This window comes from Pinus tabuliformis, chromosome 3_1, assembly GCF_031772625.1.
Source record: "Pinus tabuliformis cultivar Carrire ecotype Pingquan chromosome 3_1, CPIR1, whole genome shotgun sequence".
Taxonomy (NCBI): domain Eukaryota; kingdom Viridiplantae; phylum Streptophyta; class Pinopsida; order Pinales; family Pinaceae; genus Pinus; species Pinus tabuliformis.
The window spans coordinates 155,390,236-155,405,336 of record NC_142301.1 but is presented as its reverse complement, the minus strand read 5'-3'; the positions used below and the strand labels follow the sequence as shown (position 1 = coordinate 155,405,336).

At 36.2% G+C, this 15,101-nt stretch overlaps 1 protein-coding gene across 1 annotated transcript; it reads left to right on the top strand.

Annotated features, from left to right (window-relative positions):
• The first annotated feature begins 2,607 nt into the window (after positions 1-2,607).
• LOC149186261 (transmembrane 9 superfamily member 7-like) lies at positions 2,608-10,539 on the top strand. The gene is made up of 7 exons (XM_089410945.1): positions 2,608-2,824; positions 7,363-7,527; positions 7,640-7,749; positions 7,951-8,059; positions 8,158-8,270; positions 8,590-8,743; positions 9,091-10,539. The coding sequence occupies exons 1-7, from the start codon at positions 2,618-2,620 to the stop codon at positions 10,234-10,236; spliced, it is 2,004 nt and encodes a 667-aa protein (XP_089267071.1). The 5' UTR covers positions 2,608-2,617; the 3' UTR covers positions 10,237-10,539.
• The last annotated feature ends 4,562 nt before the right edge of the window (positions 10,540-15,101 follow it).

Sequence of the window (15,101 nt, the reverse complement as noted above, 5' to 3'; positions counted from 1 at the left end):
TCACGACCTGAAAAATTGATAAAAATAGTAAATGTTGCTATAAACAAGGAAACTGATGAAACTGACTGGAGGTCTAGGTGGAATAGGCAGGTGGCCACCAATATCCACCTGGATAAAAAAATTCAACAAATTTCCTAAATAACTTAAGAAATAGTAAATCCATTTATCATTCCATCCAGAGATAACCTTCTACTCGTCCATTTATTTTTTATTCTTTTTTTTTTCCACTTTAATCACTCTCCCACTTAGAATTCATGATAACGAGAGAGTGACCATACATTCATGCTTGAATTTATCTAAAGTGAATGCAATCTAGAAAACAGTTTACATCTAATATCAATTGACAACTCCAAGACTTTAGGACAATAAAACAAAATAAGGACAAACATAGGCATTTGTTTGTTGATTTGTTGTCTCGTCTAATAAGAGTATATAATCATAGGAGGAAGGATAAACAAGGTTTATACATGTACTATTTAATTAGATTTTCGTATGTTGTCTATAGTACAAAAAATCTCAACGTATATGCAAGAGAGAAGGGGGATGGATAACCCAATGACTAGCTCATCCAATTAACTCATACTAATTGTGCATAGCCTCTTGGGTTGAAAATTGGCAACATATCACTATCTTAGCAGAGCACAAGCGATGTATGGCCTCAAGGGTGATCTCTTTGTTGTGTATGAGCTCAATAAACAACCACAAGCAATGAGTGGTGAAAGAAGAAATTCAATCCCATTGGCAAATGACCTTGATAGTTAATAAACTCGAAAGAACAAAATTAGAAACCCCTTAAAAGAAAGCAACATTCATGTAATGGCATCCATGGGATCTCCCATGTCTTAAAATCTAATAATGGATAAAATAGAGTTGTTAGCATTCATCTCAGACAAATGGAGAGTGAAACCATGAGATAGTTTGACAAGCACACCCCATAAACAAACTCTTACACCATTAAAAATTAATAGGCAACCACTCTCATAGAGTAGTTTCCATTAAAAGCACTACAACAATTGAGAATGAAGAAGGGATATATATCAAGCACATATACGAGATTCTCACTACACATGATACCAATCACATAATAGGTATGGTGACATCGAGCACATATACGATACTTTCACAGCATATGATATCAATCACATAATGGACATGGTGATATCACTTAGGGAAACTTGAACGAAAATTCCCTAACATTGAATGGTTTGCTTACTCATATTTCAATAATTAGATTTACAATGCAGTCACATGGCTCTATGTGCATCCTCCTCTCACGCCTCACAACCTCAAACAACAATTATCTCATGAAGAGCAAAGCATGCCAAGAATAAGATTTGAACCCAAGTGGAAAGGATAACATTTCTCCCCCCACCCAAGATAAACCCAATTGACATAATTTTGAAGGACCATGGTGAGATTTTCTACTTATTGAAAATTGAAAGATGTGGGGGTGGGATTTCATCCATCTTTTTATTTTTTATTTTTTATCCAAGACAAACTGTAGGTTCTTTAAGGCACAAAGCTAGGTCAACAATAGGTATAAAAAATGTTACAACAATATGCTCAATTTGAGCTCAACTTGTCACTTACAAGAATAAAACCTAGACGGGAATGACAACACCAAGCTACAACCACTTGAGCTAGACCCAATTGATATGGATTTGATCCACTTATGTTGCATGAGTCACAAGATCATTTAACATAATCTTCGCAAAGGCAATTAGTAAAAATTCGAAGGACACAGGGGTAGACTTTGATCCACTTAGGTATGCAAATGTCACATGATCATTTAATACAATCCAAATTTTGGTACACACCTTATGAAAGGTGACAGTTAGACATATCTTTGATGCCTTGTGAGGTTTACAAATAATTTTCATACTCTTTTTACTAAGGTTTTGGAAATTTGCTTTATGATGCCTTAGATGTATAAGAGTTTCCGCTTGGCATGCGATGCCTTGGATGGAATGGAGGTTGGGCTCAATAAGGAATCCTTAGAAAAATCGAATTTGTGTATTTCTTAACTCACTTCCATCGATAAAAGTTTGCAATAATCTCCCTTATAATCACTATAATTTAGTGATAAATAAAGTCTAAATTTCTATCAATTTCAATTTTGATTTGATGTTGTTAATTCACTTATATTAATAAGAGTTTGCAATAACTCCCTTCTTATAAATATAATTCAATGGTATATGAAATTTAAATTTCTTTTTATTTTTTATTTTTTTTTAAGTAATCTTCACTCCCTTTAAAATCCTATAAAACTAAAATTCCATTTAATCTTAAAACTCTATTACCAAAAACTAAAATTCCAACCCACAAAACTTGAATGATAATAAAATTCACAAATTTAATCTATATTTAGAAAAAAATAAAATTCTAACCATATTTGAAAATTCGACAAATTTAACCTAAATTTATAAAATAATAAGTTAATTGCGAAGCGTTTATCCTACCCGTAATATAATATACATAAATATATTTTTGAAAATGGTGAAATACACCTATCACGCTACAAGTTGGGAGTCACAAGTAAAGGGCTACAGGTGCCGGACGTGAAAGGGAATATCAACCAAGTTTAAATTGTCATTGCAATATAATTTCCCTGTAGTGTATGGCTTCTCATTTTACAGCGAAAACCCTTGGTTCTGCATACCGAAGCATATTAGAGCCAGAGGCAGATATCCATCTGCGAGCAGTAATGGCGTCCATGGGGTTCCTGCAAGCCCTTGTGTGGCCCTTGCTGCTTCTTTGCCTTCTGATGGCTTCCCCAGCAAATTCATTTTATCTTCCAGGGGTCGCCCCTCAGGACTTCTCCAAGGTATGTCTGAGCATTTGATTCTGCGTTTATATTTCCAAATCATTCTTATGGCTAGAGGTATCGAGGTTCCCCAGCCATTGTAAATTGCAGGCAATCGTTCCGATCTTGATTTGGTCGCATGATATTTATTGTGATTTTACAGGGGTTTGCTGTGAAGTGGTTAAATTTAGGGTCTGGAATGTTATAGATCTAGATTTTCAAGTTTTTTATGATGACAATTTTATGTGAACTTTTTAATAGCCGTGCTCAGATGCCTCGTCCAAGTTAGGTTTTTTTTTTGCGTTGGTAGAATTTTTTATAAAACTGGAACATTTGGGCTTTTTCTTTCGATATAGCTACTTACTTTCCCCCAAACGTGGGCCATCGATGTCCCTGGAACTTTTACCGGATCTCGGATGCATTTTTTACGGCGTGCCCGGCTGAGACTCGCACCTGATCTCGGATGCAATTTTTACTGTATTTATGGGATATAAACCTGGGCCATCTTCACAACAAACACAGTCAACTTTTACCTCTCGCTCGAATTGGAACCGGGGTCATCTCCACAGCAAGCGCTCCTACTCAGGAATAGACCATACCCTGATGGATCCGAGCTACATCTTATTACAGCACAATCCTTAATTGTTCCTCACAATAATGAAACGGGGTTGATTACCTAATAGGGATCTGTTTTCAGTTTATGTGTCCACGTGTAAGTTAGATTGGGCCATCTCGTCTCGTTAGTTGCAAGCATCTTATATTTTAAGGTTTTTTCACTGCGTGAGAGTGCAGATCTAGTAGTTGACTATACTGCACACTTTTTGGTTTCATCCAATTTGAAGGCTTTTGAGGTCTATGGCAAAGAATATTAGTGTCATTTCACGAGGTGTTATCCTGCATCGAACCGCTAGGAAAATCGTAGTAGGTTCATTTGATCAGTTGCCTGGAAAGGAATTTTGTTGTGATTATTGGTTAGCAGCTATGTATTCCTGAGGCAAATGTGAGAATCATCATTAACTAGTTAGTCTGTTAGATTTATTTTATAGCTGGTAAATGGCCCGTCGTTAACCTATTCTGAAGAGGTAAGTTGCCATTGCCGTGATTAGTTAAAAGTCAGCGATCACACAATTGGCTGCATTAATATGGTAGTATGTTCTTTTAGGAGGACTGAACTCAGGTGTGTCCCTGTGAAGGGAGCTCACTTGTTTTGCCACTTAACCGACAACCCATTTGACAAATAAGTTAACGTAATTAACTTTTGGCCGTATATTTGTATTTTTTTTTTTAAATTCAAATAACTTAAGCTTTATTAGTGTTTGTAATAGCGAGATATTGGCAAGGCTATATATTAAATATTTTCACCTATGGCCGTCAACTGTGACAATCTTGACTGTTTTTATAGTCAACAAATGACCAAAAGCTCTAGTTAACAGTCCTGTAAGTAAACTCTATAAATCAACTACTCTTAGCCCATATTTCTTCACGACAACTTAGTTTTACAGGTGACACATATATGCACTCCATTATATTGGCATCAGATTTCTGGATTTCAGTCATGAAGAAATGGGTTGACTGAATTTTATCAAAATCCGCATAAACTATAGCATGACATGGGTTCTTTAATGATATATGTCTTTCCGCTCATGCCAATCTAGATTCTTCTTCCTCTTTTGCAAATTTAATACTTCCTTTTTCCAAGAAAAGGATCAGTGCTTTTGATATTTGTAGGTGAAATCAAAATATATATTTAATGTCATTAGGACTCTCCCGAGGACTAGCTCTCTCTTCTCTTTTAAATGCAAAAGATAGCCGATTAAAAGAGTACTCTCTGGCTTAAGAACCTTCTTTAAATTCAAAACTGCAAGACGTCATCTTCAGAACAGTGCTAACATTAGCATTTTCTTCAAAAACATAAGCGTTTTCTTCATGGCGAGTCCCACTGTCGTTTGTTTCAGTTATAACTAGCGTGCCTTCCTGCAGAAGCAATGCTTCTTTAGGCAATTTAGCTGCCTTGTCATTCAGTTCTTTTAAAGATATGGTTAAACGATATATTTTCTAGTATGATATTTTTTCATTAATCTTTTCACTGAATAGAATCAACAGCATGTTTTCCAGTTGGATTTTTCCATTAGCCCATTTTCTATTTTTCTATTTATCTTTCTGGTGTGGTCCAAACACCAGTAAGTACCTTATTTAACTAGACGGGACAGGACGGATGATGTCGGACGATGTCCGTCTAGTGCCTGCATGAGATTTTGGTGTGGCAACTGGATGTGGTCGGTCTCGTATTCGCGTGACTACTTGTGTGACACACACACACTCCTGCGTGAGTAAGTACTCGACATGACACATTGGGGTTGATTCCCTCCGTTACACCATAACTGCTACACCTACCACTATAACCTACCACCATAACTGCTACATCTATTACCACTATAGCCACTAGCTACATCTGTTACCACTATTACCACTATAACCTACCACCATAACTGCTACATCTATTACCACTGTAACCAATAGATACATATGTTACCAATAGATACATCTGTTACCACTATTACCACTAGCTATATCTGTTACCACTATAACCATTAGCTACATCTATTACCACTATAACTACTAGGTGCACCAGGCTGAGGAACGTAGAGAAACGGAATTGTCTCCCCGAGAAAAGGGGTGGTTAGGAAATGGCTTACCTGACAAATGGTGAAAATTTGCAACTCCAGAGCCTATTGTGAAAAACTCCTAACTGTCTTGTAGATGGCTGATCGGTTAACAATCCCCTAATGTCCTACACAGGTAGGAATCAGGATCTCATAATTTTACATAACATGCGTTGTCAAGTAGATCTGCCAAGTAATCTACGGTGTACACCCCCATTGATGTCTACACCTGGGGACTCACCCTGGGGACCAACACCTATAAGTACATTACAGTCCTGTTAGCTTAGCTGCCAATTTCAGCAAGAGCCTTACAGCAGTCAGTTCAGATTTGTTATTGGTTTCTTGACCCAAAGCTGCTTTGAAGACAAAGAAATGATTTTTAGACAAGAAATAAGATTCCACATGCGCACCAGGCTGAGGAACGCAGAGAAACAGAATTGCCTCCCTGAGAAAGGGTGGGGGGGGAGGTGAGGAAATGGCTCACCTGACAAATGATGAAAAACTGCAACTCCAGAGCCTATTGTGAAAAACTCCTGTCTTGCAGATGGCTGAGGAACACAGAGAAACAGAATTGCCTCCCTGAGAAAAGGGGGGGGGGGAGGAAATGGCTCACCTGACAAATGGTGAAAAATTGCAACTCCAGAGCCTATTGTGAAAAACTCCTGACTGTCTTGCAGATGGCTGATCGGTTAACAATCCCCTAATGTCCTACACAGGTAGGAATCAGGATCTCATAATTTTACATAACATGCATTGCCAAGTAGATCTGCCAAGTGATCTATGATGTACACCCCCAGTGATCTCTACACCCGGGGACTCACCCTGGGGACCAACACCTATAAGTACATTATAATCCTGTTAGCTTAGCTGCCAATTTCAGCAAGAGCCTTACAGCAGTCAGTTCAGATTTGTTATTGGTTTCTTGCCCCAAAGCTGCTTTGAAGACAAAGAAATGACTTCTAGACAAGAAATAAGATGCCACATGCACAACTCGCTTCATTTCGAATAGATCCATCAAATAATCCCAGGGGTTTAGGTGGGCTATATCATGCTCTTTGATTGTTCTATTGATCGCTGCCTTGAATGGAGTCCAGATGCCATTATAAGCATATTTTATTTGATAGCAAACCTGAATGGGAATGATTTCTTTACCTTTGAAAGTCGTGTCATTTTTAGCTAGCCATAATGCCTAAGCCACTATGTCCAAGCCACTGCTCATGGGAGTGCCCTATGTTCTTTCCCCCTTGTATTTTCACACTGGTGTTTGAAACATTCTAGAGTAGTCTCCTTCCCATCTTCCATCATTTTTTACAAGCTTCAGGACTTCTTTCTGGACTTCCTTTGAGAATGGACAGTGAACTTTGGTCATTTTTGTTTACCATAATAGAATGTCACACTCATAGATGGGCAAACCCAATTTCCAAAATTTCTGCAGCTGCATGGGTACCCATGAACCCCAATAACAGTGTGTTTAGTACTAATCTATATTTCCGTAGAAGATCTAGACTTTGTTTGCTTCCACATGAAAACAATTATTGGTTATTTTCATATCCCGGAAAGAGCATTCTGACACCGGTGTGGAGTAATGTTCATTTTCACCATAGCCTAGGCTGCTCTGCTAACTTCTTTACATGTTTAGCAATCATAGAAACTGGAACAATTTCATATAGCACTTTAATTCATTAAGTTGACGTTCCATGATATCTTTGGTACTTAAGTATTGGATCTAGCAATAGTAGAAACCGGAACAATTTCCAATAGCACTTTAATTCATTAAATTGACGTTCCATGATATCTTTGGTACTTGAGTATTGGATCCTGTTTTAACAGTTCCTTTTCAATGAATTGATTCAATTGTATCATCTTGTTGATTCGGAGTCTACCTGTTGTGTTTAGGGTGATGAGCTGCAAGTGAAAGTGAACAAGTTGACCTCCACCAAGACACAACTGCCTTATGATTTCTATTATCTGGACTACTGCAAGCCAAACGAAATTGTAAACAGTGCTGAAAATCTAGGGGAAGTTCTTCGTGGTGACCGTATTGAGAACTCTCCATATGTTGTGAGTATTTTTATCGACTGAGATTTGTTCTTCTTATTTTTTCAATTTGGCACCAGGTCTCCTTGTCATATTTTTCTAGGATTCAAAATTGTGATGTCTTCATGTATCTCAGTTTCAAATGAGAGAAAACAAGCTGTGCAACTATGTTTGCACTAAGAAACTCGACTCAAAGTCTGCGAAGAAGTTCAAAGATAAAATAGATGATGAATATCACGTCAACATGTAAGTTTGGATTGACTGCAAAATAACGCAGGACTTTCTATTTTTACCCATTTTACTTGGCATCTGCAAGTGACTTAGCCTTTTGGTTTGCCCTCCTTAGCCCTTTCATTTAGTTGGAGCAATTTGTTTTGCACAATCAAGGTTACAAAAGAATATTGTCAATTTGCAGACTCACCTGTTTTTAGCGTTCTACTGAATCAGGATACTGGATAATCTTCCGCTGGTTATACCCCGGAAAAGGGCAGACGGAAACCAAGCTACTTCCTATGAACATGGTTTCCGGGTTGGGTTCAAAGCTAGTTATGCAGGGGTAAGTATTTGATATCAGAGCTAGGACGGTTGAGCATTGTTCTGAGAATTGAGTAAGCATTGGAATTGTTTATTTAGTATTTTTGTTGATTGATGCAGAGCGTAGAAGAGAGATACTTTATCCACAACCATCTAGCTTTTACTGTAAAGTTTCATAGGGACACTGAGACTGATACTGCACGCATTGTTGGTTTTGAAGTCATGCCATACAGGTTTGTGTCAACTTTCTACTCTGTTTACTTTGAAAGCATTTATATCGCTCATATGTGCTTAGCACCTTCTGTAATTAGAGTGGTTGGCAGAACCATTTTATGTGGCTTCAATATGAGGTTTGTGGTTGGTGGTAGAATTCATTTTCATGTTGGTGGTTTTGTGTCTGGTGACTATTTTTATGTCAAGACGTTCTAAAAATGTATTGACTTGCTTTGGAGCGTATATATTGTACATCAACACTCCCATTTTTAAATTCTTTTTTGTTGCTACAGAGGAAAATTACAGATGGCCTATAATTTTTGGATTTTTTAAATGCAGTGTGAAGCATGAATATGAACAACCTTGGGATCCTGAGAAACCACGGTTAACAACTTGCAATGCAAATACAAAGCGTTATGTTTCAGGTGTTGATACTCCCCAGGAAGTGGAGGAGGGTAAAGAGGTCATCTTCACGTATGATGTTATCTTCGAGGTATTGCCCAGATGTTTTGTAACGGTTAATTGATATTTTTGTTTTTGTTCTATAGTAGGGAGATGCTTGTTGAACTGAGAGGCTCATTCTACAGTCCAGTATGATGTGTAACGCTGTCCACCCATCATCAAAGTTGAAATTTTGCTCTTGTACCGCCAAAATAAAAATTTAAAAACATACAGAACATTTAAATAATGTTGGCTCATAAAAAATTTTGCACGTGAAGAAATTGGATCTCTCTCGGCTCATGTTATATTTGTATTTAAGACCGCTCATGTTAGATTTGTATTTAAGATGGATCTGTGCTGTTATATTTGCAGTCAAACTAATATGGTGGTATCTTGCAGGAAAGTCCCGTGAAATGGGCATCCCGATGGGATACATACCTTCTGATGACAGATGATCAGATACACTGGTTCTCCATTATTAATTCACTGATGATTGTTCTCTTCCTCTCTGGCATGGTGGCAATGATCATGATGAGAACTTTGTATAGGGATATCTCAAAATACAACCAGTTGGAGACACAAGAAGAAACAGGATGGAAATTGGTCCATGGAGATGTGTTCAGGCCCCCTACGCATTCGAGCTTGCTTTGTGTGTATGTGGGAACTGGTGTTCAGTTTTTTGGAATGACACTTGTTACAATGATATTTGCTATGCTTGGTTTCCTTTCTCCTTCCAACCGTGGTGGGTTGATGACAGCTATGGTTCTATTGTGGGTGTTCATGGGTTTGTTCGCTGGCTACTCCTCTGCCCGGCTATATAAGATGTTCAAGGGTGCAGAATGGAAGAAAAACACACTAAAGACTGCTTTCATGTTTCCTGGAATCGTTTTCTGCATTTTCTTTGTATTGAATGCATTGATCTGGGGTGAGAAATCTTCTGGTGCTGTACCTTTTGGGACAATGTTTGCTTTGGTCTTTTTGTGGTTTGGAATTTCCGTGCCCTTGGTTTTTATTGGCAGCTACTTTGGCTACAAGAAACCTGCAATTGAAGATCCAGTGAAAACAAACAAAATTCCCAGGCAAATTCCTGAACAGGCTTGGTACATGCAGCCCGTTTTCTCCGTACTCATTGGTGGCATATTACCGTTTGGTGCTGTTTTCATTGAGCTGTTTTTCATCCTGACTTCCATATGGCTGAATCAGTTCTACTACATCTTCGGGTTCTTGTTCATAGTCTTTGTTATCCTGCTTGTCACCTGCGCAGAGATTACCATTGTTCTCTGCTACTTCCAGCTGTGCAGTGAAGATTATCACTGGTGGTGGAGAGCATATCTGACTTCAGGCTCTTCAGCTCTCTACCTGTTTCTATATGCAATATTTTACTTCTTCACAAAACTGGAGATTACTAAACTTGTTTCTGCCTTTTTGTACTTCGGCTACATGACGATCATTTCATATGCTTTCTTTGTATTGACGGGTACTATCGGCTTCTATGCATGCTTCTGGTTCGTCCGAAAAATTTACTCATCGGTGAAGATTGACTAAAGCTGTTTGGCATGGCTAGTATTTTTTTCGAAATTACCAAGGGTATAGTCAATGACAAGGAAGCAGAGAATAGCAGAGAATATTAACGTGTACAAGTTACTCATTATTCGCAACTGCCAGGTCGCAAGCAAAGAAAAGCCCGGCTTATAGAAAAGTACATCTATGTGGTGAATTCTACTACTTCTTGGTGCCTTCTTTATGATGAAGGCCACCAATTTGTTGAAGCCACTATGGAAATTTGTGTTAATTTGCTTTGCATTGAGAAAATTGTGTTAGTAATAACATTTATTTCTTTGATTCTCAGATTCAAATTTATTTTGATCAAAAGTCATCCAGCTAGGGTTTTGTGTTATCAATAGCAGGAAATGCAACATTATTTTGAGTCTGAATATTTGCGTTTTCTTTGGGTGCGAAAGATTTCAGTCGTTTCTTTTAGTTATAGGGTACTGAGTGATTCTTTTTGTCAAATATTATGTGGAGTCAACTAATGATTGATTTGAGGCTTAGGACGACAGCTACAAGACTTTTGGTGACTGGTAGTATACTGTCAATATACGAGTAGTCAACATGTTTTATGCCATCAGTGTGGAATCATATGTGGATTTTGGTATTCATTTCTGACAAAATTTAGATATATGTCATTAACTAGTGTTTCTCCTATAGGTTTTTAATTATGGCATTCTTCTGGCCATTGTTGTCTTAGAGTAGATTACTTGTAATGATGAGATTGTACTTACGGATGCGGATAAACTGAGCAATCTTTGCCGATACAGGAATAAGTTACGCAAACCAACTAAAGGACAATCAAAATCAGAGGCTATGCGAGAAAAATAATGTCCACATTAGCCAATTTTCTCGAAGTAATAGTCCACTGGTATGTAGGATGAATTAAATAAGAAATCGTAGTCACCACGTAGGGCTTACAATTCGAGGAGTAAGTTGCCTAAATCCCGGGTGCCCAAGCTGTATGGTTAAATTACTACCCAATGGTGACAAAAAAACCATAGCTGCCATTTAAGGCATCAAATAAGCAATTGCATTCACCTAGGCTGCAATTACATCTGCCGAGCAAGATGCATCAAGGTCCAATTAAGCTACTATGGGGGGGTGGCATGTGGCATGGGCTGGTATAATTATAAATCCCTAGTACCATGCGGGGTTCTAACATTGGAGAGTCATTTTATGAACCCTCAGAAGCTCCACAAGCTAATACTTATCCGTATCCATGTGCATTTGCATCATGTTCGAAGCGTGTCATTACATTAGCGATTAAATTTAGCAGCTGGTGATGGTGACATGCCAGTATTATCATTATCATTATCCATGTGCATTTGCATCATACATATAACGCGGAGTGTGTCATTACGCTATAAATTTTGGTAGCTGGAAATTAAAATCGAGCTAACTGATTTTGTTGTTTATTGATGTATGACTTTATTATTATTGTGTGTTAGCTTTCACCGCGGCCTGCGTCACGAGTGAGTGGTAAATTGGAGGTCTTCTTGTGTAATTTATGTCTTTGACTTTATGATTGTGTCGTATCATCATTATGCGTGGCTGTGACACTTTATGATTGTGTTGTATTATCATTATGTGTAAGCAGCTTTTGCCACAGCGTGTGTTAGGAGTGGTAAATTGCAGGACTTCTTTTGAAATTCATGGCACTCATTCACATTTTCCCCCGTGCTTGTGTTTTTAACCTGTCTATGAATGTCTGGATGAAAAAAGGGCCTTTTTATTCAGGTCTCCTGCCTTCCTTGCCATTTTTTTTTTCCTTCATATGCAATGAGTTCCTGTATCTATAGCGCTCTTCTAACATACTACAACCAATCTCAAGTTAAATGGACCTTTAGATCTTTATGAATGGACGATTGATACTGACTCGTTTATATTACAAGTATTTCTATTGAATGGTTGATTGATATTGGCTCGTACATAGAAAGTATTTCAACTATTTTATGGGTGGGCGGTTGATATCGACTCGTGTATAGAAGTATTTTAACTATTTTATGGGTGGGCGGTTGATATTGACTCGTGTATAGAAGTATTTTAACTATTTTATGGGTGGGCGGTTGATATTGACTCAGTTATATTATCAAGCATTTTAACTATGTAAAATATTTTAATCCGCAGTAAGCAATATTCAAGGCCATATATTTTCCAATTTCAAGTTAAATGGGCCTATCGATTTATATGAATGGGTCGCTGATACTGACTCGTTTGTATTATTAGTATTTAGAAGTAACCAATATTGAAGTCTATATGTTTTCCATACAGTGAATGTGTAGTGTCAACCTAAGAGCGTTTTTCCATACTTACAGTGAAATGATTCGTTTGTATTATTTTTTTTCAGCACGAAAAAAAGCATATATATTCATATTTTAGATTCAACAAGATGGCTTTACATAGACAGTTTTACATAGACAGATGTGCTGATTCCCCACACACCACAAAGAGGCAGATTTTAAGATGTATGTCCAGAATATATACAAAATATTCTGATGGATATATAAGCATAAGATCATCAGCAATTGATAAAACTGTGTTTAAGACCGCAAGGAGTATATGTTCATACCTGGCTGTGTATGATCCGACATCCGAGAGAGTAATAAAATACAAACCATGAGAGAGTAATAAAATACAAACCATATAAAACTGTTGCTTTTTGTTTATATGTCAGGAAAATAGAAATCTTGAATCTGAAAGCAGGAACTTGCTGTTTTAATCTGCATTCCCCATATACCTTGGGGAGAATTTAAGCCTTGTTTGGATAATGCATCAGCTATGCTGTTGTTTGATCTGGCTCTATGAGAGAGAATAATTCTTCTTCTTGTTCCATAAAGAGGTAAGTCTATATGTTTTCCATACCTAACAGTGAATGTGTAGCGTCAACCTAAGAGCGTTATGGGAACACTCCAGTTCTAAAGTCTCAAAATATACATACAAGATGTCTATTTGTAATATTTAAAGTTTGAAAGTATAAATATACGATGTCTAATCGTAATATTAAAAGTATGAAACTATAAGTGAGTCAACCTCAATGTCTATACCTACAGTGCATACTTAGATACCTAGAGTCAACCTAAATGTCTATACCTACAGTAGATACTTGAGAGTCAACCTAAGAGCCTTATACCCACAGTGGATACTTAGATACCTGTAGTCAACCTAAATGTCTATATTTTTCATGCGTACAGTGGATGTGTAGAGTCAACCTAAGAGCGTTGACTAATATTTTTCATGCATGCAGTAGATGTATAGAGTCAACCTAAATGTCTGTATTTTTCATGCTGACAGTGGATGTGTAAAGGCTAACCTAAAGGCATAACGGGAACACTTAAATCGTATGAATATACATAAATGATATACAATTTATGTATTTGGATATTTAATATTAAAAACTAATATTAAAAGCTTGAGAACATATGTAAATGGTATGGGTAAATGTCTAATTGTAATATGATGTCTAATTGTAATATTAAAAGTACGAGAAGAGAACTAAAATGTATTTTAATAATTGTCGTTAGAAGTACATAAATGATTTCTAGATGTATTCTGATAATTGTAATATTAAAAGTACGAGAACAGACCTAAAATGTATTTTAATAATTCTAATTAGAAGTACATAAATGATTTCTAAATGTATTCTGATAATTGTAATATTAAAAAAAGTTTGGGAATATAAATGTACTTGATAATGATAAATATATGCAATTTTATTTAATTTTTCATAATTGAATATTCTTATTCGACTTAAATGATCATGATATAATTTGTTATTTCATGGGATTTATTTGACTTAAAATTTAGAGTGAAATTTGATGGAGAGCATAAGGCTATTTATAATTGCAATATTAAAATTTGAGAATCTAAACATATTTTAATAATTGCAATATTAAAGTTTGAGAATATAAACATATTTTAATAATGATAATGATATAATTTGATCTTTCATGGGATTTAGTTGACTCAAAATTTCAAAGTGAAATTTGATGGAGAGCATTGAAGGATATTTATAGCTGTAATATTAAACTTTGAGAATCTAAACATATTTTAAAAATGGTAATATTCAAAGTATGAGTATATATATAATGGTAATATTAAAAGTGTGAAAACATATCTACCTAACATATTTTGAGATTTATATATAAATGATGTTTAAATTGTGTTTTTTTTTAAAATATATATAAATGATGTCTAAAGTGTGTTGTGTTAATTTTTGTTAAAGGCTATTAATATTAGAAGTTTGAAAAATTGATTTTTAGGAGTTGTTTTTAGTGTGATTTTTTGTATTTTTTGGTGTTTGAATCTTATTGAAAAAATTGAGGTGAAATCTTGATGTGTTATTTAAATAGGTTTTTTGATTGTATATATGGATTCAACACCTTGAAAAACCCCTAGGGCATTTTGATCGCACAGGGGTTACCCATCAAGCTTGTGATTTCAATGTGGATTTTAGAGAAATTAGACCGGAAAAATCCACTGAAAGCTTTAAAAAACTTTAACTAAAGACCACTCGATTTCTTTATGGGCGGGGATTTATTTGACTTCAAAAAATTTCAAGTAAAATTTCATGAGAGCATTGAGGGGTCTTGGATTTTAGCGGTGTTGGAGAGCTTTGCATGTGCAAAAAAACTTGAGTCCTGTGTAAATGTTTTGCATAATGTTTTATTATTTTTGCTTTGTTTGGAAATTTTGTGTTTTTCAAAATTTTGGATTTTGGGAATGTTGTGAAATATCATAATATATCTTCACCATGAAGATGGAGATTGTTTTTATAATTCAAGGGTTTTGCTCAAAACATTTTATTGTTTTTCTATGTATGTTATGTATCGTGTTAATTTGTATTATTTTTGAAGTCCCAA